Here is a 27,436-nt window from a genome sequence, read left to right on the forward strand (position 1 = left end):
GTCAGCGTGCGGCCCCGGCCGCCCCGCCCCTCACTGGGAGCGCTAGGTCACCGGACAGCCGTCCAGAAGGGGACCCACACCTGGGCCCTCCAAGTCCCAGAGGGACCTCCGGGGTCTGGAGGAGTCTTTGTCGTGATTCAAGAAGCCCGCGAGCATCGCGGGACGGAGGCACAGCCTGAGGAAGTCCCAGCTCCGCAGGGAGGCAGACATCTTCTGAGGGGACCCCAGGCAGCCGCACACGAGCCCGACGGACCGAGGAGCCGGACACTCCTCACCGCGGTTAAAACCGCCCTCGGGCTGGCGGCGATCTCGGGAAGCCTGGACGTGGTGGGGAAAGGCCGGCAGCCGCCGGCCAGGGGAGCAGAGGCCGGGACGGCGGGCCCCCGCCCGGCCCCGTACCTTCGTCAACAGCAGGACCCGCTTCTGGAGTCTCCGGGCCAGGGCCTCCTGGGTCTCCCGCCTCTTCCTCTCCTCCAGCAGCTGGCCGCTGGCCTGGCGGACCTCCTCCTGGAGCTGCTGCCGGACCTTCTCCAGCCCACGGGCGCTGCGGGGAAAGGAGACAGGGCAGAGCAGTGAGGCCTGGCCCGCAGGATGGTGCCCCCGCCACAGCCCCCCGGGACCAGGACGAGCCCGTCACGTAGGTCCCAAGATAGAGCCACACGTGCAACCGGCACACTGCCATTTCCTTACTTGTGAATAGCTACTTAGAGCTTTTCAGGAGTTTCTGGATTTCAAAGAGACACCCAGGGTGATCCCAGAACACGGCAGGCGGGGGGGGGGGGGGGGGGGGGGGGGACTCAACCCCACACACAATGGGAAAAATTGTCAGCAGCGCAGCGCTCCGGGGAGACGGCACTTCTGAATGAGCTAAATTACCGGCAAGCACTTCCATCCGGATCGCAGCAGCCAGATGTGCCGCGGGTGTGGGGGAGCCCCCGCCACCCGGAGGTGGGGCCCGCTCCCCCGGCGCTGCCCCGCCGGACGCCAGCGGGGCTCTGACAACGGCCGGGGTGCCCCGCAGCGGCTCCCCCTCCCCACCCCCCCCCACAGGCCAGACCCCCGGCACGCGGACCTTGCCCGTGGGTCCCACCGGAGCCCCATGCAAGTCGTCCCTTCAGGGGGCAGATGACAGCAGGGGGGCCCAGATCAGGGCTCAGGGCTCCGGGCTCCTGACCACCCACAGGCTAACACCCCACTCCCCGGCCCAGCCCCGAAGCGCCTTCAGAGCCCGGCCTTTGCCCCAAAACGCGCTCGGCCCCTCAGTCCTGCCCGGGACCGCCCTCTGCTCCTGACCTGCTCCTAAACAGCAAACGGCAGCCGGCACCCAGCGCTCGTGGACAACCCCTGACTCCCGAGACCACGCAGCCTCGCGATTCTGCACGCGGGGTGGCCGTCCCCGCGGCCTGACGGAGGGGACGATGACCAGGGGAGGGGCCGCGAGGGGAGGCGTCCCCGGACCCCGCAGGGCCGGGAGGCGCCTCTTCCGAAGGAAATGCAGAAACACGGTGTCTTCAGGATGTGCTGAGAGCTGACGCACGTGGCGCTCACACAGGCGGCATGGTGGGCCGGGCCACGCCGGGGAGGGCGCCCGGGGGCTCACGTCACACCTGGCCTCCCACCGCGTCCTTTCCGCTTTGACCCCACGACCTGAAGGAAACCTCACTTCCCGGGGACGGCGGTGGACGCTGTCTTCGGAGGCGGCGTGCGCCAAGCCCACTTCCCTCCTGCACGAGCGTGCGGTTTCTGCTCTCATCTCGTAGTTCAGTCTGAGCGTGCGCATGAGTCACAGAGGGAGCGGGTAGGAGGCTGGGCCGGCCCAGCGCGGGAACCCCCGTCAGTAGCTCAAGGGTTCAAGGGAACAGTGACCGGCTGCACCTGACTCCTCTTGGTGCTCCGCAAAGACGTGAAATAAGACAAAAGACAGGTAAAAACAGTCATTTGAAACCGGCCCGTTAAGAGGCTATTTTCAGTTCTGAATCAACTTGACGCTGTGCATAGGCCAAGTTAATAATCGAGGACTGAGATCAACTCCAGATCCGTGGGACCCAGGTGGGAGCTCACGAGTGCCTTGAATCAGCGTTCTGACCGGCAGTGTCCCCTCGCTCATACACGCAAGGCCAAGCCACCGTCCAGCCAAGCTCAGGGATAAGGAGCCACGGACAAGCCGCCCCGAGCACAGGCTTGGTGGGGACGGCCTTGGGGGAGTCTGAGAAGCCCCGGGTCCCCCCATTTAGGAGCATGATGCCCACACATCCATGAGGGGGTCAAACCAGAAAGTTCCCCACCAAGAGCGGGTGGCGGCCAGGAGGCAAGCCGGGGCACAGGACGCCCACGTCTTAGTCTGCTGGCTGCCAGCTCCGCGTGCTTAAATCCCCCGCGTGCTTAAATCACAAGAGGCCTTCAGCCCCCAGTACCTGGTGGGGCCCACTGCCCAGTCCTGGATGTCACAGACACAGCGCATCGGCCGAGAGCAATGGGAAGGCAACGGGGCCCAGGCTGGCAGTCAGAAAGGGAACCTGCCTCAGGGGCACCTGGGGGGCTCAGTCGGTTAGGCGTCCGGCTTTGGCTCAGGTCATGATCTCACGGTTCATGGATTTGAGCCCTGAGTCGGGCTCTGTGCTGACAGTGTGGAGTCTGCTTCGGATCCTCTGTCCCCCCGCCTCTCTCTGTCCCTCCCCAGCTCGCGCTATCTCAAAAATAAATAAATAAATACACACAGAAAGAAAGAAAGAAAGAAAGAAAGAAAGAAAGAAAGAAAGAAAGAAAGAAAGAAAGAAAGAAAGAAAGAAAAAAGAGAGAGAGAGAGAGAGAGAGAGAGAGAGAAAGAAAGAAAGAAAGAAAGAAAGAAAGAAAGAAAGAAAGAAAGAAAGAAAAAGGGAAAGAAAGAAAGAAAGAAAGAAAGAAAGGGAAAAAACAAAGAGAACCTGCCTGTCCCAATGGTGAAATGCCTTCCAGGGAACCGGGATGTTCCGGAAGGAACAGGGCAGAGGACACATGGCCCTGCAGAGTCAGCACTGGGCGAGAAGCTGAGCGTATCCCCAGCCCTTGCCCTTGGCCAAGGGACTCCCTCCATACTCAGGGCTGCTGGCCCTGCAGGCTTCGTCCGCGCTCAAGCGTTTCGGAGACAGAACTACAAGTCACACTCATCTTCAGGGCATCACAGGGGGCGCGCTCCACAGAGGCTTGTCCAGGACCATCGGTAGCCCGGAGGCACCCGGCCGTTCTCAAACGCAGGGACCAGCATGAGCCCGACCTCGCGGGGCCGTGCGCCGATGGGGCACAGAAACCACGTGGCTCATGTCAACCGAGAGAATGTGGCATGAAAGGTCGTTGTCTCTGCCTGTCACGCTGGAGCTGAGATGAGAAGAGAGAGCCCTGATGTCACGGAGCAGCCGCCGCGGGAAGCAGCGAGGGAAAAGGCGGGTGCTATCCAACCTCCCAGGTCAGACGTGTGCGGGGTACTGCTGGAGCGCCCCACCCCTGCAAAGGAGAGCGTGGGGCAAAGGGGCGGGAGTCCACGCACACAACTCAGTCACCGCAACAGGCACGTGACGGTCAGGGAGCCAACACCCAGGTGTGCCACTGCCTCGCACGCAGGGCAGGGTTCGGGGGCCGAGGGCACAGCTCTGGGAGATGGGAAGTGCAGACCCCCCTCCCCATGTAGGCGTCCATTTAGCAGGAAAGAAGGAGAGGGGAGGGGAGGGGAGGGGAGGGGAGGGGAGGGGAGGGGAGGGGAGGGGAGGGGAGGGGAGGGGAGGGGAGAAGGGAGGACAGGACGGGTTGGGGACAAGGAGTCAGGACGGACACACTTCTGCATATAAACTCCACAGAGACAGAGCAACGGTGAGCCGCACACTCAAGGGGCCAGCCCCGGGGCGGGGATCCTGGCCTCGCAGGACAGAGGGCGAGGGATAGCGAGGCCCTCAGGCACCAAGAAGGGCCGGCCTCCCAGAGGAGCGTGCTTTCCTGACGTTTCCACAAATCCTGGCCAAAGTTCCCCAAGTGAGTTGTTCAAGTCAGCGGCCAGCAGACTGCCCCGCCCCGCCCCCACAAGCAGAAAGGCAGAGAGGGACCCCACATGCGCAACGAGCCCGCGGCCCCGACGCGAGACACTAGTGCCCGACGGCTGACCCTTCTCGTCGGGCTGTCCTCTCCGGTCCACCTCAGCCTTTCTTGGGAAGCAAAGGAGAATACTCATAAAACATTAAACCACTACCTTCCAAGCTGAAGTTGAACTCTGGGGTCACTGGCATTTCCGCGAGCCTCTGGGGGTTCAAAATGAAGTGCTTAGTGCTTGAAGGAGAAGTCGGCATGCCTATCGATCAATGCCTTCCCGAGCGGGCGTCTGCCGAGGGAGACGAGGTCTCAGCTTCTGAGAACCGTCTCTGTGTTGCGGCCCCTCCCGTCACCCTCACCTGAGGACGCCTACTTTCAAGGAACAGAGGACCCGGCTCACTCTGAAGCAGCAGGAGACGTTTTAATGACCTTCTCGGAGACGACCTCGGATGCTGGCTCCAGCCCCACACGACCCCTGCAGCCGCGCCTCCGCGGCCGGTGCTCTCCCGGCCACGCGCCTCTGGGAAGGACCCGGACAGGGTGGTGCTGTCCATCCAGGAGGGACGACCATTCCCCACGCAGCGTCGCGCCCACTGTGGACCCAGGAACACGGGAGGGCGCAAACACGCCGACGGCCGTCGCCAGACCTGAGCTCAAAACAAACCTTTAACCAGCGCACTTGGACCGGCGTTCGCAAGCAGGCGCGCGATTACGTGCCCGAGAGCACGCAGTGCAGCGCAAGCTAGCCTGTTGGGGGTGAACTAGGACGGCAGGCGCACGCTGGTCTCTAGCAAGTACGCTTTTGTGCAAAGCTAAGAAAACGTTAACAAGATTTTATTCACGATTTATTCACGATTTTGCAAAATCTCTAAAGCATCCTCTTCCTTCGAGCTCCAAGGAGTGCACATCAAACCACTAACACATATGCTCTCTAAGCTTCTCCGGTTTACAGATGGTAAATTCGGGCCCTGAGCGGCTCACTGCACAAGGCCCCGTGCACCCCACGGGGCCGCAGCTCGGGCCAAACCGCCATCCAGCAAGTGAGCCCGTTTTCTGTCTGGGGCATTCGGGCACCCATGCCGAGCCAGGATGGACGGGCACACACAGGCCTGGCCCCAGAGTGCACAGGGCCTGGCGGGGGCTGCAGACACACCGGGGGGAGGCGGCCAAGGTCTTGGGTCCACCGAGGCTCAGTAGGGAATGCTGAGAGGCCAAACATTCTAGAAGCTGGCTCATCCAGCAGAAGACAGGGACGGGCTGTGGAAAGGAGCACCGCGCACGTTCACGAATGCCCCCGCAGAACCGCCCCGCGGGAGAGCGCCCCAAGCCCTGCGCACCCTTGGTGCAGCCGTGCCTGTGGGGACCTGGCAGGGGGCCGCGCGGCAGCTCGGGGGGGGGCGACGATGAACTCACAGAGGTGCACGGGTACCGGCTGCAGAAACTCTCCCAGAGGCAACCGTGGGCCACGGGCCTGGAAGCCAGCACAGAGCACCGCCCACTGCCGGCCCCAGCGCACTCGCCGGGGCGGGACGCTAACAGGGGCTTCCGAGAGAGACGCAGAGACGTGGCCCCAGAGTCCCCCGGCTGGAGAGATGCAGTAAGCCAGGTGTGACCCCATTCGGTGTCTGACTGGCCGGGAGCTCTAAGCCTGACCTCCCGTTTCCCCACAGATAAGAAGGAAGCCACTGATCTCTGCCCTGCCTCACGGGCCACAGGGAATCTAATGAGACACATGTGCGAAGTGCAAAGCAAGTGTGAGCTCCCCTGCCGTGTCCCTGCCTTCACAGGGGCGGGGGCACTCGGGCACCCCTGCCCCCCCGCGTCCAGCTGGGGCGGAGAAGCAAGGGTGCGGCCTTGCAGGTGCCTGGGAGACCTCCTCCGCAGACCCCTGGCTGAGACGCACACCATGTTACCCCACGTGGGACGAGAGGCAAGAGCAGAGGAGGTGGCAGCCAGGGTCTCCCCAGAAGTGGGAACTCCGGGACCCGTCTCCTGAGCGGACAGGCCACCCGGCATGCCACGGGCCCAGCACGCACGCCTGGTCTTTGCCGGACCTCGAGAATCAGAGACGGAAGGGTGCTGCCACAGTCGGGCCCCTGCGCCCCTGGTGAGTGGGCAGGGGTCGCACAGCTGGGGCGTGGCGAGCCAGCCGGGCTCCTACTCAGACCCGGAGCCCCGTCTGCACGTGGGCGCCGGCCCACCACACGGCCGTGGCCAGCCCTGACCGGCACAGCAAGGGCAGGACTTGGGGACAGAAATGCAACCACAGGCCCCAGCGGTCGTGCCGCGTGCAGGGGAGAAGGCAGGGAGCAGACGACAGAGTCTGCCGGTCCTGCTGAGACTCACCGAGGGGGCTGCCTCGGCGAGGCGGCGGTGAGCCTCCGCCTGGCGCGCCTCAATGCCCGGGCCGGGCACGCACGCGGCCGGCTGTGTGTGCCATCAAATTCCTATCCTAAGTGTCTGCAAGCGTCATACACATTTCTCTGAGAAATAAAAAGAAACCAAACAGCAGAAAGTAAAACCAGAGAACAAAGAAAGCAAAGGCCATAATGGACCCACTCAGAGGAGCCACGGACCAGCAGGCCAGGGGCTGCAGGCCGGCCTCCAGCCCTTCCCAGGGCGCCGCTCGCACGAGCCTGCCGCTCCTGGCGTCTCGTCCAGTCGGAGTCCCCAACCGAGCGAGCTTCCGTGCGTCCCACGTGGAGGCCACGCCGGGAACACTCGACTGACCCGGAGACGCGAGAAGGAAAATTGCCCTTGCGGTTTCAGTTCGATCCCAACCACAGTGAGCGAGGTGATGGAGCCCACCAGCCGCCGACGTGTAAACGCACAGGAAGGGCTGCCCCCAGTTCACGGGGGCAGGGAGGCCAAGCGAGGCGAGCTCCGCGTCCCTCAGGGCCAGGGTGCCAGGCACACGGCGGAACGAGCTCACCACCCACCCCGGTGCCCCGCACCCTGGAGCTCCAGCTGGCAAGGCCACAGGCCCGAGGAGAACGACGGGGGACAGATAATTAGAGCAAGCCCACGGTCGGGCAGCACGGGGCTGCATCCCAAGTGCCGCAGAGACGCCTGGCTCTGGCCTCTCCGGCCTGGGGAAGGCTTCCACATGTGTGAGGTCACCCCGGCCCCAGCGTCCCCGAGGACGAGGGCCCGCGCACAGTGCCGGAGACGCAGGAGTCCCACGGCGAGCAGGCCGGGGGGCCGGGCCTCGTCCCTGCTCCTGCCCCCGTGCTCAAGTACCACCCACACCTGCCTCTGGAAGATCAGGCTTGGTCACAACACAGCCACACCTGCTCACCCACGTGGTGTCTGTGGCCCAAACGGGCAGAGGGAGCCGTTCACGGACCGTCTGGCCCCCTGCAGACGCCGGTGGCCACTCACTGCCCTGGATTTATGGTTTGGAAAGCACGAGGCTGTAGGTGAGCAGCGATGAAGGCCGCCCCCGAGGCGCTCCCCACCAGCCCAGGCAGCTGCTGGCCCAGCTGGCCCCAAGCTCCGTGCGTGCTGCGCTCCTTCCTGCAGAGACGACCCCCGGGGCATCCCCTCACTCATCACTGGGCACCCGCTCACTCGCTTCCACACCTTCCTGTGAGACCCCCAAACTCTCTCCTCCGAAAAGGACCCGGGCGGCTCCAGTCCAAAGCCACGGCCACCGTGCCCCGCCGTGTGACGGCGACCGCTCCGGATGTGTCCAGGGCAGCTCTGACGTCGGGCTACGTGGGCAACGAGGTCCCACCTTCCCAGGGGCTCTGTGTGCCCCCGCCTCCCCGGGGACCGACGCTGGGGAAGGCAGGAAGCCTGGCGGGGGAGAGTGCGGCCACCCTGGGAGGGGATCCCGCCGGCCTCCTCTGGGTCTGTGGGGGCCGGAGGCCAAGAGAAGCCCAGCCGAGGCGGGACGGGAGGCGGCGGACGAGCCGGCAGACTCTCGCCCACCTCCCTCCCCGGTGTCGGCCAGCGGCCCCCCGGCAGCTCCGAAACCGAGGCGCCCGACGAGCCGGCGATCGATAGCCACGCGCCCAGGAGCGGAGCGGCCGCCTTCCAGCTGCCCGGCAGTGCCTGATTAATAAAGCCCATCCTGCCCGTTTGCTTTCCCATCGATTTTGCTGTCCTCGACCCAAAGCACAAGTCAATACCCAGTTAGGTGTGGCACCCTCGGCGGGGGGGGGGGGGGGGGCGGGGGGGTCTGGGAAGGGCTGTCTCCCCACTGGGCAGGAGCTCCCCCGTCAAGGATGAAGGGCCCGGGGGCCGCACGTGGGCACTCCGGTGACACCCAGGTGCCCGAGACCGACAAGCTCTCTGAGAGCCGGCGCCCCACTAATAAACATCTCCGCATTTCCCGTGCCAAACAACAGAAACGAGAGGAGAAAACGAGCTTTTACAACATCATTACTTTCTCTTCTACGATTTCTTCGCGGAGCCAAGACAGGGAAGCATCTGCCCGGCTGTCTCCGTGTCAACACAGCAGCTCACTTGTTAATCTACCTCCTCCCCACCCCAGGCTCCAGGGCCCGGGGAGCTGACACTTGAGAAATGCCAGCTCTAAGCAGTTTATTTCCTCCTGAACTTTAACAACTAAGACAGAGATGACCTTTAGAAGGAAGGGCCAGTGCCTGTCGGACCCGTGGGAGCACGGCCCCGCCCCACCGCGGGAGGGGTGCTGGGCGGGGCAGAAGGGCCCCCAGGGCAGGCCGGCGTGGGGTCCCCAGGCGCGCCCGGACGACCACCCGCATCGTGGCTCCGGAGCGTGCCAGCGCAGGACTGGGGGCCACGGAAGCCCATCCTCGTTGGGGTCTTCAGACAGGAACCCACTCGCCGACACACAGGCCTTTCCAAACTTCCGGGTGGTCACTGTGGGTCACCTTGCAGCCGGCCCGCCCCAGGCGGGTCTGAAGGAACGGTGCCGGCGAGGGCGGCGGGGTAACGGGGCAGTGTGCTGGGCACTCAGCAGTAATCCCGACACTGGACGAGACGACTTGAGAGCGCAAGTCTGGAAGTGTCTGGACAGAGCGTAGAAAAATAAAGGCCCGCTGCGATTACAAACACTTTTTGTTTTCTCAAATTCCAGCAGAACAGGAGCCAGGCTGACCATGAGGACAGACAGTCACCGCAGTTCTGGGTGTGACACATGGCCACACTGCCACACCCGGGGTGGGGGGGGGGGGGCGGTTCGCCCACAACACCCAGAGGGCAGAGGGCAGGGGCGACACCCGGGGAGCCCAGTAGAGAGGCCAGTCTCCAGGGCCACAGCGAGGGGCGCCCAGGGGTGGGGATGCTGCTGCTCACTCCTGCCGTGCAGCGGGCAGTTCACCTCACACCCCCACACCAGGCCACCGAGAGCGCCATCAGGGCAGGAAGGAAGGAGCCGGCAAACAGGGACCGAGGGCGTGACCTCGAGGAGGGGACCTGCCTGACGTGGCCCCGAGGTCCCGGCACGTGGTCTTGTCTCCCCCCGCACAGACCCCACACCAGAAGCCCAAACGCCCTGGCCAATGACCGGCCACACGCAGGGGGTCCCCACCCACCTCACATGCACAGAAGGGGACCGTCTTCCCAGCGAGCCTCACTCGCTTTCTCAGGCATTAACATTACAAAACCATCTGTTGAATAACTGACTCGCTTCTCATTGGGATAAAATTCACCATTTTAACCACGTTAAACTGAACAATTCAGTGGGTTTCAGTATATTCACGACAGGGCCCAAACAGAACACGAATTCGAAAAGACTCTTCACCCCAAACAGAAGTCCCACCCCCCACAGCACCCACTAATCTCCTACGTGTGTGAGGATTCACCGGGTGTGGACGGTCCGCGTTCGGGGACCCCGACACGGCGGGGCCGTCTCTGCCTCTCCTGTCTCCACGTGAGCACCACGTGTCCGAAGTCTGTCCCCGTCCGTACCAGGTGCGACCGCGCCTCGCCCCCGAGTGATGCCGCACAGCCGGCTTACCTGTGCTGTCTGTCTTCGGCCCACTCCCCGGCTTCCGTGAGCAGTAATGCTTAGCGTCTCCAATCCCCTGGGCACACACCTAGGGCGGCCACGCTGGACGGACAGGACGCCACTTTCACCCCTCCGAGGACTCGTGCGACCTAGTCCCGCCACACCGCGGCGTCTCGCTATGCCATCTGTGCGGGCTCGGTTCCCCCACAGCCTCCACCAACGCTTGTTAGCGTTCGTTATTATTATTACTTTTTTACGTTAATACCACGAGGACCCTGTGTGCAACGGTACATGACTGGTTTACTGTTACGAATGCTACACCGTCGTCTTCCTCGCCATCCCGGCGGGGGGAAGTGGGGCCTCACTGCCGTTTCAGTGCTCTTCACGAGACTGCTAGACGTTTGTACAAATGTCTACGTAAGTCCTTCGCCATTTGTTTTTGCGGCAAAATATACACGACATAAAATTTTAACCATTTCTAAGTGAACAGCTCGGGGCACCGAGCACATTCACGCTACTGTGCAGCCGTTCTCACCATGTGTTTCCAGAAGGTTCTGTCTTTCCACACTGAGACTCTGTCCCCATTACACACGGACCCCTGGCCCCACCGTGCCCAAGGGTTTGATGACGTGACCCCCGGGACCTCATGCTAATGGAATCACACGGTGTCTGCTCCTTCTGGTCTGGCTCATCTCACAGAGCATCCACCCCGTAGCCTGTACCAGAATTTCCCTTCCTTTTCAAGGCTGAATGATATTCCCAAGTCCAGATGCAGGCCTTTATTTTAGTCCATCTACCTGCTGAAGGACGCGTGGGCCGCTTCCTGCCTCTACCTGCCCTGAACGCTGCTGCTCTGTTCCAGGCACACCGTCTTCCACGTCGCCCGCACCACATTATACCAACAGTTCCGGCCCCCGTACCTCCTTCGCCAACCCCTGCTGTTGACCGCCGCTGTCCTCGCCTCCATTCCCCTAGAGATTAGCGATGCACCTTCCCACGTCCCTTTGTGTCGTCTCTGCAGGAATGTCTATTCAGGCCCCTGTCCGTTTTCAAGCTCAGTTGCTCGTCTTTTGGGTGTTGAGCTGTGAGAATTCCTGATGCCTCCCGGGTGCCAGATCCTCACCAAATACATGATTTGCAAATATCTGCTCCCATTCTGTGTGCTGACTTTTTACTTCCTTAACAGCATCCTTTGATGCATTTACATTGTTAGTTTCAACAAAGCACTGTGTGCTTCCGGCATCTTCTTTAAGAAGCCCCTCCGGAGTTCAAGGTCACAAAGACTTAGGACAGTAATGCTTCTTCCAAGGGTTTATGGTTTCGGCTCCGGCATTCACAGCCGTGATCCGCCAGAACTGCCATCTGTGTGCGCGTGAAGTCTGAGCCCCGTGAGATGAGTCACGGAGGGATCCTTCCCCTTGTATGTTTGGGAACGCTTTGAGAAAGATCGGTGTGAGTTCCCTCTTGAAACGTGAGGCAGAATTCACCCGTGAGGCCGTGTGGTTCCAGGACTTTCTCTGCTGGAAGCACTCTGGCTGCTGACTACGTCTATTTGTAGTCTCCACTCCTTTTCCGTCAGTTCTGGCACTTTCTGATCCTCTAGGACCCTGTCCGTTTCATCGAGTTTGAATAACGTGCTGGCGGACGACAGATACCTCACCGCATTCTCTCGTGGTCCCTTCCGGCTCCGTGAAGCCTGTAACGATGTCCCCAACCCTCTCTCTCCTGGTTTTCCTGAGACTTCATGCACGTGTGCTCCGTTGGTCCAGCTCAAAGTTTGTCCATTTTATTCTTCTTTTCAAATAAATAACTTTCTGTTGTTTTCTTCGGTTCTCTATTTATTTCATCCGTAACTTGATCACCTCCTTCCTTCTGCGGGCTATGGATTTTCTCCCTCGGAGCACTGTTCGTGCTGCCTCCTGGCCGCGCCCTACACCACGCATGTGCCCAGTTAACCACACGGCTGCTCTCATTTCCCGTGTCTCTTCTTCCACTCACGGGTATCAATGTGTCGTTTGCTGTCCACCCGTTTGTGATTTTTCCAAATTCCCCCGTCAATGACTTCTAATATCCATTCCGCTGCGGTAGAACATACTCTGTGAGACTCTGACCCTCTTAAATGAGACACACTTGGTGACGTAACTGGCGATCCGCCCCACAGACACCGCTGAGGAGCGTCAGAGACGCCTCCGTGCCTCAATTTCCCGACCTACCAACAGGGCAGCGACCCCCACCTCGAGCCTCTTACACAAATCTGAGGAGAGGAAGCATTCGAGGGGAGTCTCGGTGGCAGCGGTGGGCACTCAGATAAGCCCACAAGGCACCAGTAAGGAGTCTGTCCTCACACGCATGTGGCTCGTCACTGAGAGATACTCCCCAGACTGATGCCAGGGTGACACCGTGATCTGCCAGAAAAGTCAGACAGAACCTCACTGGCGGGGCGCGAAAGACGCAGGAGCCCGGGCAGGAGCCCGCGCTCGTGTGCTCATGTGCCCACGGACAGAGGGCAGGGCTCCCGCGCTTCTGGGACCACAGCGCGGGTGCCATCCTCGCTCGCCCCGTGTCCCACAGACCCTGACCGGGGGCCCCGTGGGGAAGGCTCCCTCCCGAGGAGCCCCCCTCCTGCATACACACCACCGGTGCCTTTCAGATGAGAGGGGCTCAGCAAGCCCAAGGGCTCGGGCGCCCAGCGAGCGGAGGAAGCGGGCCGGCAACAAAGAGAAGTGCTTTCCTTTACACAATTCCTTCACAGGAAATGGATCTCAAAAGTGGCCATCTGCCTACTAGATTAGCATCCCAAAGCTACACAAGCACACAAGGAGGAGCGGCTGAGCCGAACTTCTTGAGGTAGAAAGGTCCCATTCACATGATAATAGCGGGAAGTGCTCAAGAAGCAGTTTGGGGAAGAAGCGCCCGCCGCAGCGCACGGCAGGGGCCAGGACACAGGGCAAGGACTGTGGGTGCCCGACCGCACCCGCCCCTCTCGGGCCCTCCTCCGGTGCCCGCCCAGGCCAGTCCCTGAGGACAGAAGGTGGGGGCACCCTCGCCCGGTGCCCACCTGCCTGGGGGGGGGATGGGGAAGTGACCTGCCGCAGCCTCGCATCCAGGGCCTCTCCCTTCCCCGTGGGCCCCTGCAGCTCTCCCCTCAGAGCCGTGTCCCAGGAAGGACTCCAACCAGCCCGGCCCCAGCCCAGCCCAGCCCCGGCCCGGCGGAGCGAGACCCGGCGCCCACGTCTCCACGGCACCTCGGCAGGCCATGCGGCGGTCCCCCCCTCTACCCTCGCCAGCCAGGGAGCTAAGGGGAGGGCGAGGCCGTGCGAGGCCCCCAACGCCTCGGAGGCGGCCTGCGAGTCATTCTGAAGGAATGAAGGGCAGACGTGGAGGCCAGGGCGCTCTGGGGCTGGGAGATGGGGGGGGGGGGGGGTGGGGCACGCGCCCGCCCCGTGTCCGCCCGCACAGGCCCAGGGAGCGCCAGGGCCAACCCAGCTGCAGAGGAGCTGCCAGGCCCAGAGCCCTCAGCACCGCGGTGTGGAACAGCCCGGAAAGGAGGAACAGCACCTGGAACACCACGCTGGAGGCAAAGGGTGGCGTCGGCTCTCTGGGGCCCGGGTGAGCGCTCCTCCGCCTCGTGCGTGTGCCCAGGTGAGCCAGCGCCTCCGTCGTGTCCAGTTCGCCGCAGGTGCACCACCCCGGATCCACCGGGAACGGCCCCAGGAGAAGGGAGTGGCCCCGGGGGGCGCCCTCCACTCGGCTTCCCGGTCCTGCCACGCCGGCAGGTGCCACAACAGCACCTGCCCCTGTTGCCCTCAGCGGCAGACGGACGGCCTGGCAGGGTGGGCAGACCAGAGGCAAAGGCACGTCCCTACGTAACGGCCCCACGTGACGGGCCCCCACGTGACGGGCCCCACGTGACGGCGCCTTCGTGATGGCGTCCAAGGAAAAGAAGTAAAGGAGCCTGCACCTCTCAAGCCTGCCCACCACCACGGGGAGACACGGGGCCGCCGTGGTCCCCGGGCAGAGGCCGGCAGCTCTCGGGCCAGGGCCACCCTGGGTCGCTCGCATGGGGACCCAGGGGGTGCCGGGCACCAAGTGGCCGAGAGACACAGAGGGAGGGGAGGAGGGCTCCACCGTAGTTCGGCAGAGCCTTCAAGGACAGGCTGGACGGGCAGAGGTGGGGAAGACGGGGGAGGAGTGCAGCACGGGCCGGAGAACGCCGTGCCTGTCAGGACGGAGCCAGATAGCTAAGCTGTGTCCTTGGTACAAACACACAACTGCCAGGAAGGGGTTATTCTGTTCAGAAGTGAGCCTGTGTTTTCAAGCCACTACGGTGAAGAGCAAGGACAGCGGCGACTGTCGGTGCCAGTGCCGCACCGGCTGATGCGTACCCGAGGGCTCCCGCGGGCTCCCGGCGGTCCCCGCAGGGAGGCGCCAGCAGCCGCCCCATGGGAAAATAAAGACAACGGGCCTGGGAAGGCTAAGACTCGGACTCCGAATGGAGCGGAACCAAGACGGGCAATCAGGCGCGTCTGCGCCGATGCCCCCCCGTCTCCCAGGCACGGTTCTGAGCAGGGAGTGGGGTTCCCGGGTCCCGGGTTGGCTAGGACTGTCACGGTGTTGTACCGGATGGGAGAGGTTAGATGACGTAACGAAAGAAAAGACCCCAATTAAAGCAACAAAAAAAGATGAAAGGAACAGTACAAAATCCATTTGAAGATAATCTTGTTTTTATATTTTATTTTACTTATTTTAAGAGAGAGGGCACGAGCAGGCAAGGAGCAGAGAGAGGGAGAGACAGAGAGAATCCCAAGCAGGCTCCGCACTGTCAGTGTGGAGCCTGATGTGCAGCTTGAACTCACGAACCCTGAGATCATGACCTGAGCGGAAATCAATGGCCAGATACTCAACTGACTGAGCCGCCCAGGCGCCCCCGTTCAGAGATAACTTTAGGAGCGCCTGGGTGGCTCAGCCAGTTAAGCATTTGCCTTAGGCTCAGGTCATGATCTCAAGGCTCAGAGCCCCGTGTCGGGCTCTGTGTGACAGTTCAGAGCCTGGAGCCTGCTTCAGATTCTGTGTCTCCCTCTGTGTGCTGCTCCCTCTCCCCTCCTTGTGCTCTGTCTCTGTCTCTCTCTCTCAAAAATAAACATTTTAAAAAATTTAAAAAAAAAAACAAACAAAGATAACCTTAAACATTAAGGAATTCTAAAGAAAACAAACCAACAGGCATGGTCTAGGACACAAGATCGAAGAGTCACCATCATTAAGAGACCGACTTCCCTGAATCAGCCCATATTTAAGGCAATACCAATTAAAACTCCATTTATGTGAAACGAGACAAACCAAACTTGAAGTTCACGGGAAGAAATGAATAAGGGACCGCCCACCCGGCATGCAGACGCCTCACGCGGCCACAGAAACTACAGCCAGGCCGCGCCGCCCTCGTCAAAACGAGGACACGGGACTGAAAAGTCCGAACGGAGAGACCAGGATTGAGGAGAGGCTGGTTGTCCGCAGTTGTTCGGACAACTGGGAAGGGCTCTGGAGCGCGGTGCCCTGACCACAGGGCGGCCTCGAGGGTCAGAGGGTGCAGACGTAGGACAGAACCATGGAAGGAGACTGTGGAGGAAAACAGAATGTCCTTTCCACATTCGTTCAAACACAAAAACAAAACAGAAGCACTGAAAGAAAAGGCTGATGTACTCAACCAGGTAACAATTAAAAATTAATGTCTGAAGAAAATTTTCATAAGCAAATAGAGGGAAAATGTCAAACTGGGAAACCATGTTTCCAGACAAAGGGCTGATTTCCTCAAGCTATTAAAAGCTGCTCCAAAAATTAATTTTTAAAAAGACAGAAACACGGATAAAGGTTGTAAGCAAATAGGGAGAAAAGTACGTAAGTCACATCGACGCGGAGGGCGCTTCACGCAGGAAGGCGGATCGGCCAGCAAGCACGTGAGACGGTGCCCGTTGTCAGGAAGGCGCACGCGAGCACCGGGGGGCGGGGGGGGGGGGCTGGCGAGGAGGGGGCACGCGAGGGGCAAGCCGGCAGCTTCTCAAGCACGGTTCACGCCCGATCACTCCCCCATCCTGTTCCGAGGGCACGCTCGCCCATACCTGCACGGAAACGCCACCCGCGGACCAAGGGAAGAGGGACGAGCACGCCGTGGTGGAGTCCCACCAGAACTGCACTGGGCGGTAAGGGGGGGGACCCCTGCGGTGGGGCGGGCACTGACGAGGCGGGTGGGCGGGGAACCCCACCTTCGCGTCACGCGTGTGCTCGGAGGAACAGGCCAGGCTGCAGGACGGGCGCGGTATCTTACCGCGTGTCAATGACACCTTGAGAAAGTGCCACTGAAAATCCACGCCGACAAGCATGTTCGCCTAATGTCAGCAGCACGTCTGACTGCTCTGGCCCCTAACACAGGACTCCCCCCCCGCCCCCCCACCCCGCCACCGGAGCCCTGTGGGGGCCACACTCCCACCCAGGAGGGCGGGCCCTGCCCCGTGGGGCTGCATCCGGCCGGGACCCCTGACGGGGAGGAAGGGAGGCCCCCGACACGCACCAAACCCAAAGGCAAGAGGGAGGGAGGTCAGGAAAGGGAAAGGGTCAGAAGCGGTACCGACACCGCGGCACCTGGGTCGCAGCCTCAGAACAAACACAGTCCCGGTCACGGTGCGAGTAGAGACAAGGGCCGCCAGACGAGCCGCCCGGCCGGCGACCGAGGGCAGGACGAAGACAGGCCAGGAGATGGCCAGAGACAAACGCACACGGTGGCCGGCACCATCAACCCCTCCCCCCGAGGGGCCCCCCACAACCCTCAGCTGCCCTCAGGACAAAAGCGAAGCGAGCCAGGAACGGACAGCCCAGAGTCAAGGGCAGGGAGCGGCCGGGACGCTGAGGTCACGGGCGAGCTAGAGCACGGGGCCCGAGACGAAACCAGACCACTGGAGTCTGAGACGAGTGGGACCACGACGGTGGCCATGCACCCAGAAACCGGACTTCCAGGTTCACCCCGGCCCTCCCTCTCCATGTCTACGCACCGGGCCGGGGCGGCGCAAGGCGCCTCCAGGAGCTGGCACAGTGCGTGCCGGGGCCGCGTGTCTCAGCCCACAGCACCGGGCACAGGCGACAAGCCGGGCACGGGCGCCGGAGCGCCAGCCACCAAAAACCACCCACTCGAGTCCCTCCTGCGCAGACCACAGGGCGTCGTCCCACAGCCTGGAACAGGTCGAAGTGCAGGGCCAGACGATTCCGCCCGTCGAGGAGAAGGGTCTGTGGAAACGGAGTGACCGCGAGGCACAAACGAGCCGATCCGGAACAGGAAGCCGGCCGCCAGGGCAGGGACGCTGCGGACGCCCAGCAAGGGTGGGGAGCACGGCCACGCTGACAGCGTCGTCCCTGTCCCCGTGTGCACGCGAGCCTCTGACGGTACGGACACCGGCCGAGGTTCCGCGGCGCGTGGGGGACGGAGAAGGATTGCGGGCTCCCGCCAGCCTCCCGCCGCAGCCACAACAAACCGCAATTCCCATGCGCCAAAACAGCGCAAACGGATTATGGGACGGGAAAACGTGCGTGCTTCGTCAACAGCAATCCGCTTCTGAGACCTTCTCCCAAGGAAATGATCAGCAATGTAAACAAAGATTTGGGGACGTGTGTATCAGGCCGGGTGTCATTCAGAAAAACGGAAAAAGAGAAAAAAGGATCTACCGGCAAGTTTGGCTGAGAAAGAGTGTTCACAACGAAAGCGATTTACAGCCAAGAGTCAGGTTTTAAAAGACTACGTAACAGGGAAAGTGCTCACGTGAGGTTAAACGAAAGAAAAGGACCCAAACCAGACGGCACACGAAAGGACGTCTTCCTAAACACGACATCAGGGAAACACCCACCGTACACGCACGCCAGGAGAATCTAAGCCGGCGGCACGGCCACACTGGTTTTACTGACGGGAGGATTGTGGGAAACCTTCATTCTCAGCTGTTCTCATTTTGTCGTGCTTTGTTTTTGTCAAACGTTGTAAATGACAACGTATTCCTTCTGTGATCGGAATCAAAAAAAGTTATTCAAGCAAAGTGCTGACATCGCTCTGGCCCGCCTCCTTCCTTCCAGGTGTGCAAACCTAACTCCCAGCATGTGGCGAAGGCAGATCTGGCAACCAGCGGAAGAATCGGCCCAGGGCCAGCCCCTCCGCCCCCTGCACGTTCACGACCAAGGGCACGGGCACCAGAAGCCGGGGACGCTGGGCGCTGGCCAAAGGAAACCGGAATGAGGTGGCCAAGGAAAGCTCGGGAATGCTGGGCGGGTCTGCGGGTCCAGGGGGCTAGGGGTGGGCCCCCCAAGAAGAGCGCAGTCAGCTGGGAAGGGACGGAAATGTCAGGCCGTCCCAGGGACGAGAAAACGAGCGGAGAGGCGAGCGGCGCACCCACCCTGCAGCCGGGCAGGTCCCACTAGGTGCCATCTGGCACCTGCCCGACTGACCTCCCGGGAACCGGGACCCTGCTCGGTCCCTGCAGCCCGCAGACCAGGGAGTTGACGCCCCTCGGCCCTCCTCATCCGGCGGAAATGTCCGGCACCAGGGGCGAGGACCACTCTCCCGCCTTCACCGTGGGGCTGACGCCGCCCATGGCCGGCACCCCCACGTCTGCCGCACCCCGGCAGCAGCATGGATGCGTACCGCTGGGCGGGGCGCAGGGCCTCGCTGCCTGGTGCCCCCACCCACCCGGTGCAGTTGCACCACGTGCCCACTGGCCTCGGGCTTGGCCACTGCGTCCTGCTTCGTACTCTGCTGAGGAAACGGGGGCAGCCACGTCTTCCCTCCCCTGCGCCTGCGCCCGCTCTCGGCATCACTCCCTGCCGGCCACATCCCCACCGGGACAGACCCCGATGCCACCGCCTGTCGGCAGGGACACGCTCAGTTCCAGCACGGCCCCTCGCCAGGCCGTCCCTCTCTACACGCATCCGCAAACAAGCCGGCGTCGTCTACGCGTGCACCCCGCGGGCACCGCGCCGACTGGCCCCCTCCCGACGCAGAGACCACGCAGCCCGCCTGGCTCCGCTCTGCCCACGCTCTCACAGGCTTCCCCCGCGGCCTCTCCACAGAACCCGCTATTGTCCCGGCCACCACGAACTACACACTGCAAACTTCCAAATGGCCGTCTTACCCGGTCGACCTGTGGCAGCCACTCACTGGTCACCCCGGCTCTGTGACACGCCCTCGTCCACGGTTTCCAGAATCCCCCACAGTCCAGCCTCTTTCACGTGTCTGTCCTCCTCCCGGCCTCTTCCTCCTCTGTCTATGCTCATCAGAAGTTAACGGGTGGACGGAAAAACTGAGCAACTCAGGGAGCAGCCCCATACGTGTACAGCCAACGTGTACAGATGATGACAACAGTCCAGCAGGGTACAATGACCAGGTCAACCGACTGCCCGCCTGGAAACCGGGCCACATGCCTCAGGGGGACAGCAGACCCAAATGCGAAAGGCAACATTATACAGCTTCTTCAAATACACACAGAACGTTTTTCTACGCAGCCAAAGGTTTCTTTACGGAAGACACAAGAAGACGTCACGGCACAGGAAAAACCTGATGAACGGGGCTTGGTGAGGACATGTGTGTCCCACGTGTAAACACACGCAGGGGATCTGAGCTCCTGTGGGTCCGTAAGTATACAGCGAACGACACGAAAGAGAAGCGGGCACAAGGACACAGTGGTGCCTGCCGCCGGGACGGTGGGGAGACAGGAAGCAAGTGGGGCCCCCAGACAACAGCACAGGGACCACAGACCGATGCCACGGCTCGGTCACCCCCCAGCCCCGAGGACGGCACCCCACCAGCACACCCAAGCCGAGAACCCCCAAACGCCCGCCAACAGCAGAGCGGTTTAAAACCCAGGGACCATCGCGGAGCAGTGACAACAGGCGTGTCGGACACGTACACGTTCCGTGCGTGACTCTCACGCTGCACATCAGCGCAGGACCACACACATGCCTATCCACGCAACCCCGCCTGGATAACGCTGAAAACAGGCAAGACCCGTCTCCAGTGCTGGAAGCCAGGCTGGCGGTTTCCAGAAACAGGACAGAGGACTGGAAAGGGCAGGAGGTGGCTTTGGGGACCAGAGACCTCCTGCCTTTTTTTTTTTAATGTTTATTTTTGATGGGGGGGGGGGGGGTGGAGGGGAGGAAGGGAGACACAGAATCCGAAGCAGGCTCCAGGCTCTGATCTGTCAGCACAGAGCCCGATGTGGGCCTTGAACCCACAAACAAGGAGATCGTGACCTGAGCCGAAGTCTGACGCCCAGCCGAATGAGCCGCCAGGCACAATGACGTCCTGCTGGGAGCTCGTTACACTGCTCACCGATAACGTGCGCGTTTCTTAAACACGCTACGTTTTTTTTTTTTAAGTTCGGAAAACAAAGTTAATGCCTCAAAGTGGAGAATCATTTAAAAAAATTATTTTTTTTCTTAAAAGGGAACTGTTTTGTACCTCTCCTATGTGCACCCCTCCTTCAACTGCAGGGTGCGCGGGTCCACGCGCCGCCAGAGACAGACGGGGATCAGCTGCAGCCCGAGGCCGCCTTCGCTTGCAGGAGCAAAGACAACACGATGATGACTGACAGGGGAGATGTGGACAGCACTGGTCGTCGCCACAAAAACCAGACGGAACGGACAAAGGGCAGGGAGGCCTGGCAGGGCGAGGACGCGGGTTCCAGGGCACCACCGTCAAGCCTGCCTGAACAGTACGCGAGGATGCGCACACGCACCCAGGCCGGGCCCGCGTGGCCAGGACGCCACGAAGCGCCCCCGGGAGGGGAGCGAGGAGGAGGACCTGTGCGAACGCCGTGGCGTCCGTGGACAGGCCATACGCACGGCACACACAGGGCCAGAGCCCAGTAAGGTCGGGCGGGGCGGGGTCTTCTCTCAGGAGGGCTGTGGTTTCCTGAGGAGAGGGGAGAGGGTGTCAGTGGCAAGGGCCTGGTGGGGGTGGCAAACCTCAGGGCCACCTACATCTAACTACCCCAAGAGGGTGCGCACCCGACCGTGACATCACCTTGGAGGACGCAGAAACGAGGAGGCAGCTGCCGCTCACGACAAGTGTGCGGCCCCAGGACGGCCTCCAGGACGCCGGGGTCCTCGATGGCCAAAACGAGGACTCCCAGAAAGTAAAGGAAGCGTCTTCCTGTGCGGCAGGCGGGGGGCAAACCCAGTCCCTCTCGAGCATGCGAGCTGTGGCCGTCCACCCCCCCAGCGTCCCCACCTGTGGACAAATGCGTGAGATCTGATCCCCGGGCACCTGCAACCCCATGGCTAAATGTGAACTCGGGCCCCGGTGTTCCCTCCCCTGAGCCGTGTCTTCTACTGTGTGCTCTGCACAACATCTTGCGTTGTGCAATCTTCTGCTGCCCCGTTGCCTCTCCTGGGGATCCCAACGGCACTAATCACCACTGCCGCTTCTTGCGTTGCTACATGGAGGAGGCAGGGGGGAGTGACAGCGACGTCACAGACTACAGAAGGGCTAAGGCCAGGGTCAGGCGATGCGGCCTCCGCTGCAGAGGGCCGTGGCCACTGGGAGAACCTTCCGGTGTCTGTTTAAGGCAGACCAGTTGACTCGAGCCCCTCGAAGGAACACAACGGCGGAGGCCGGGGCCCAGGCTGGCCCAGGCTGCACCCGCCCAGCCCCTCCGTGCCCAGGACTGGGCCGTGCGCACAGAGTCGTGGTAACGCACGTGGGTCGAACACGGGCTCCAGCCCCTTCCCAACTCCTACCCATCCCCAACCCTGACTGGCTGTATGACTCTGGGCACGGGGCTTTCCATCCGAGCCTCTGTCTCCTCGGCCCCCTTATGGGGGTCCCCCTGTTGACTGCTGGAAGCAAGACCAGCTGTGCGGACCAGGCCCGACCAGCCACAGCAGCGATCACTGGTACGGGAACTCCTACTCCCCAACCCCACTGTGGACCAGCCGCACGGTCCCAGGGGCTGTGCCAGGTGGGGCGGCAACACGAGGCCGCACCGGGCACGCAGCGCCTCTAGGGACGAAGTCACATGGGACTGAGTCCAAGCGTGGTCTCTGACGAGGACCCAGGGGAGCCCCTGGCACAACAGGCCCCGGGCCGCACAGCTCTGCCTCCTCGGGGTCACCCTTGGTCTGAAAGCGCACTCCAACAGCGTCAACTCGGAAGACCCCGGCACAGCCTCGTGGGTTTGGGATGACGAGCGCGGCCGGCCTTCACAAGAAGCCCCGCGGCGTGGCCTCGTCAGTCGGGCTCTACCCACTGAAGGTGCTCGGTGAACGCCGGTCTACCCTAACCTAACCCTGACACGCGAGCCCGTCCAGGGAGAACACTCGGGGCCAGGGCCGCAGGGAGGGAGGCTGAGACCAAGGCGCGGCGCTCAGCCCGGGCCCGACCGAAGCCGGCTGCGTACAGCGGCCGTGACCCCGGCACAGGAGGGGGCCGGTCACACGGCAGCAGGCCATCGTGTGTGCGCGGTCCTGCCCGGCTCGTGCAAAGAGCGGACCGGGACACGGGAGAACGCACCACGTGCAGCGGTGCAGACACGTGCGTGTCCCGCAGAGCTCCAGGCCCTGGGAATGAGGACACGCGGGCCAAGAGAGCCGCACTACCTTCCCGAGCGGCTACACGGACGGCAGGCCCGGGGGCCGCACTGGAGATGGTGCACTGGGGGGACCACACGGTTGGGGCCGGGCAAGACCACGGAAACAAGGCACCCGGAGCTCAGCAAGTTCAAGTCGGGGTCAGGGTGACTTTCCCACCCTGGCCTGAGGTGCCTCCCGCCCACAGCACGGCTGGGAACACGGGCCACGTCCCCACGGAGCTCGCCAGCAAGGGCGGCCTCCCCACGGAGGCTGGGGCTGCCTCGGCCTCATCAGTATTCAGCAGCACTCGGCTCCCCTCTCTCGCCTCCTTTTGTGCTGCAGAGATAAGCAGCATTTCTCATCTCTGCTACCTCCCAGCTGCAAATATTCAAGACTTCCTTTCTTTTTACTTAAAAAGTAAAATCTCATTTTAGATTTGCAAGCCAGACAGCTACCCGTCCTCACTGCACTAATAACGCACCACCCAGAGGCCAGGCAGGAGCGCAGAGTGGAGAGCGCGTCCGGGGGAAAGTATCAAAGCCCCGGGAACCCGAGCCAGAAGAAGACCTTCACAACCCACCGGTCACGTTCAAGGCCCCCCTGCCTTGCCTCGAGATGGGAAGCGGCTCGGCCAGCACGTCCTGTCCTGTCGGCAGTCCTGAGGCCACGGGTCCCACGGGGCACAGACCCCACGGGCCACCCCCTGTGGAGCCGTCTGACAACGAGGGCCTGGTGACAGGTGGTCCCCGTGACCTCGGAGTTCACACGGTTACTTCCGCCGGCTGGGGGCTCCCTGCAGGGCGGGACCACACGCTTCCTTCCACCCATACGCAGCCTAGGACCCTTTGGGGGACATGGGTCACTGACGACCTAGCAAGAGTCTGGGACGAAGAGAAAGCAAACGCCAGGCACCGGCTGAGGTTCTGGAGACGGACGTGAGGCCTCGCCAAGGCTGCGGCGCGTGGCCCAGGGTGCCTCGACCAGGACTGGCTGGGAAAGCGGGAGCAAGCCAACAAACCCCCCCTGAGCAAGGCCAGGGTCCTCGCTGACTCCCCCAACCCCGTGCGAGAGAGCAGCAGCGTGTTGGCCTCCGGCTTCTTTGGCGGGGATGAGACACTGAAGACAAGGGCTCAGCCAAACACTCCCGAGAAGGAAGCGCCTGCTTCCGGACGGTGACAGCTGCCGCCGGGCCTGGCCGGCACCCGGGGTCCTGCACCAGGACCCGGCCCGAGCGGCAGGCAGGAGGCAGGCCTGAGCCCTCCCTGCATCCTGGCGACCGCTGCTGCCATGCCAGCATCTTCAGTAGCTGGGGCGGCCCGGAGGGGCTAGAGGACGGATGGGGGGGGGGGGGGGGCGGCTCCCCGCCCGCAGTGAGTCCCCGGGGTTTACGAGGGGCCCACGTGGGAGGGGCTCCCGCCGTCAGAGCAGGAGCCCGCAAGCGTCTCTCCCACAAGCTCACCTTTGGTCTGCAGACACGCCTGACAGGTTGACACCGCTGTTAAAATTCTACCATTTACGTAACAGCTCAGTTATTAACAGAGCCTCATTTGCACGTGTCAGAGGAAGAGAAAAATCACCTAATTAACCGTTTTCCCCATCAGCAAAAGGAAGGGAGTCGTGCTGCCAATTTGTTTCCAACTCCTCTCTCCCACCCTCGGAATTCGCTCCCTTTAATCAGAGAAGATTTACAGTCCTCTGCCGTCAGGGACTGAGAAGGCTCCCCTTCCAATTACGGGTGTCTTAAGTAGCCAACTTGAATGGTGTCCTTCGAAGCACGGAAGCCCGCCACCAAGGAGAGACCCGCATCCACCGCGTCCAGCAGACGCAGACAGCTCTGCCCCTGAAGGACCGTCCACGCTGGGGGCCACTCGAAGGCAAGACAGCGCCCGGCCGTGCGCAGGGAGACAAGGAAGAACACAGACGGCCTTCCCCATCAGCCCGCCCAGGGGAGCAACTGTTCCGATGCTGGTCTGCCGGGCCACGCGGCCCCAAGCCAGCACGGCGCCTGACGGCTCGATGGCAGCAGGAAAGGGGGGCACCTCCCCAGCATGGGGCAGGCAGCAGAGGGAGCCCGGAAGGCCCCGTTCACCCGGAGCCTTGCACCTCCGATGTGGTCCTCTCAGGGCCTCGGACTCCTCTTCTGGAACACAGGACACAAGACAGAATCGCCAAGGGGAGTGAGGACAACACCGCGGGGTCACACTCCAGGCCCCACGTGCACAGCCACCGGGAAGCCAGCGTTGCAGGCTTGGCCCTTGGCCACACCGGGTTCTCCCCTGCCCTCCCCTCCCCTGGTTCTCCCCCCAGGCCCTCGGCCAGAGACTCCTCCACACGTGGATTAAGTGTTACTCAACGTCAAGGTCACCCGCTTCCTGGGGGGGGGGGGGGGGGAGGGGGGAGGAACACCCCTGACAACCCCCACCCGTCCTAGGCGGGCCCCCCGCTCGCCTGCATGGTGTTCCAGGCTAGTCCCCCTCAGCACTGGTACAGCGAGTGGCTCCCCGCCGATCACCAACTCCAGAAGGGCACAGACACGCCGCTCGAGCATATGGTGCTCGGAAGCGCTCAGTGACCACGCTCCTGAATGACGATAAATGGAGGACGATGCGAGGGACGGGGAAGAAGAAACAAAGCTCACCGGACACCTCCCTCCCGCGTCCATCGGACGCAGGTGGGGTTCCCGGTGATCAGACAACAGACGCCGCCAGGAGCCCCCAGGGAGAGCCCATCACCCAGTGCACGCGGAGGCTCAGAATGAGCACAGTGGCTCCGGTACGTTCTCAGGAGCCGCAAACCACCTACGCCCCCAGCGGACTGTGGGTCAGGAAAAGACAGGGAGGTGCAGGGAGGGCACAGCCCTCAACGCCACACAGCAGACCAAACCACACGACGAGGAGTCCCCCAGCGTCCCGGGACAGGCTGACAGTCACGCACGGTGTCCCGGACTCTGGGGACATGGTGGGGAGGGCACGGGACAGGGGAGCCACCGTGCACTGAGTCCTCATCACAAGCTGCAAGACAGCCCCCCAGGCATGGGAGGAAAGGCCCCCAAGAACAAGCAGAGAAGGACACATGTAGCCGGTGTCTGAAAGCCGCCGGGCAGGAGACGACGGGAGTCCTTCAGCTGCGCGAGCAGAAGCATCTCCAGTCAGATGGGTAAAGACCGGAGCCCTCCAGCCCAACCGCTCAACAGGCAGTATGTCACTGAAGTCACTGACGCGGGCCAGGCCGGAGGAGGAGCAGGTGACAGCAGGCCCCTCCCGGCCCTCTCCCAGGGGAGCCGTCACCGACTGGAGGACAGACCAGGACGACAGACCAGGACGAGCGCCGGAGCGGCTGCCTGCGGGAGGCGGCCCTCCCCGGGGAGGGGGCGGGGCTCGCACGAGGAAGGATGAGATGTCGGCGGCGAGGAGGGCCACGCGACACGCTTTCGTGGAGCCGGTTCCCCTTAAGCCAGCTCTTTGGTTTAAATGAATTTACTCCTCATTAAATCCTTCACCTGAAAACACAGCCGTTTGATACTTACATGCTTCATTCTGACACCGAGGGCCTTCTGTGGGGAAGACAGAGCCACCAAATCCCACCGTAATTATCCCAACACAGGTGAGCCTGCGTTGGCGCGGCACACAAATCACCCAGCCCCGCCGTGGGGCCTCGGGCGGCCCGCCTCCACCGCCCACGCGGGGTGCAAACGGCAAGCTCAGGGGCCCCCGAGCCTGGTGTCCGCGTAGTCCTAAAATGCCACCCAGAGGACTCCTCCTGGAGCACAGGTAGGGGACATCCCGCCTCCGGCACAGAAACACGAGGAGACTCACAGTCTGTCTGCAGCCACCAGAAGGGTCCTGCCTGTCCAGGCCGGACGCTGGAACAAGGGAGGGACCCGCCACTTTCCCAAAGCCGTCGGTGCCGAGACTTACTGCCACCACAGCCCCGGGCGGCTCCTCCCTGAGAGTACGACACGGGCCCATCTCGGGGCTTGTCCCGTGCAAACAAGGAGGGTGCTCCCCGGTGCCAGGCGGTAAGTACCGTGAAGGAGACGAGAGCACAGGGGCCAACCTAACCAAGTGGGGACAGAAGGCAGTGCCAGGGGGCCAGCCAGGCACAGGGACAAAACAGGGCGTGGTGAGCGCAGAGGGCCTCGGCGAGCTCAGGGAGCACCGGGGGGCCAGCAGGTGGGCCCCCCAGGTCAGAGCGGGGCTCAGATGCCACAGAGAGTAAGGGCCCCTCCGGAGAAGGGGTGTGGGGACAAGAGCAGCAGTGGGGGGGGGGGGGGGGGTAGTTCCGCTGACGGGACAGGGTTCAGGCCAAGCAGGGTGGCCCTGAGGCTGCTACGTCTGCAGGCCTGTCACCCTGACCAGGCGGAGTCCAGACAGGGTGAAGCCCTTTCTCCCCAGAACCCCCTGGCTCCCCCAGGCAGCGGCCTGTCCCTCTCGACAAGGCAGGACCCGAACCTCCCAGTTGCACTCCAGAGAGACACAACCCTCCAGACAGGGTCTCAAGAGCAGCCCGCCTCAGCAGCGAAGGCGTCCGGCCCGCGTCAACACCCAAGACCCGCACTCCCACCCAGCCCCACTGGCCCCAGCTCGGCCCCGTGGGGTCAGAGGCCCTCTCTCCTCCCGTCCCGCACCCCCAACACGGGAGAGGACACACAGTCCGGGTAAGGCCCTCCCCCCCCCCACCCCCAACTAGCACAGACGTTGCAGGAGCCTGGAGCGGACCCCTGTCCCGCACGGGAGGCCCACGGGAGCTCCGGAGCGAGCCGGCAAGGCGGCCACCGCCCGTAGCTCTGCCGACACGCCAACCGCCTCCCCTCTGCCTGCCTTAGCTCTGAAGCAGCCGGCAGCTGGT

At 62.7% G+C, this 27,436-nt stretch overlaps 1 protein-coding gene across 5 annotated transcripts in view; it reads right to left on the reverse strand.

Moving 5' to 3' along the window:
• Window positions 1-27,436, reverse strand: part of MAD1L1 (mitotic arrest deficient 1 like 1) — a 318,460-nt gene that overhangs the window by 194,686 nt on the left and 96,338 nt on the right. For 4 of the 5 annotated variants that reach the window (XM_058712035.1, XM_058712036.1, XM_058712034.1 and 1 more), the window contains one exon: window positions 400-544. The exons of the other annotated variant lie outside the window; for it this stretch is intronic. In XM_058712035.1, the coding sequence (XP_058568018.1) occupies window positions 400-544 (145 nt within the window). The remainder of the gene's footprint in view (window positions 1-399; window positions 545-27,436) is intronic. 5 annotated transcript variants of the gene reach the window in all.

This window comes from Neofelis nebulosa, chromosome 18 (genome assembly GCF_028018385.1).
Source record: "Neofelis nebulosa isolate mNeoNeb1 chromosome 18, mNeoNeb1.pri, whole genome shotgun sequence".
Taxonomy (NCBI): domain Eukaryota; kingdom Metazoa; phylum Chordata; class Mammalia; order Carnivora; family Felidae; genus Neofelis; species Neofelis nebulosa.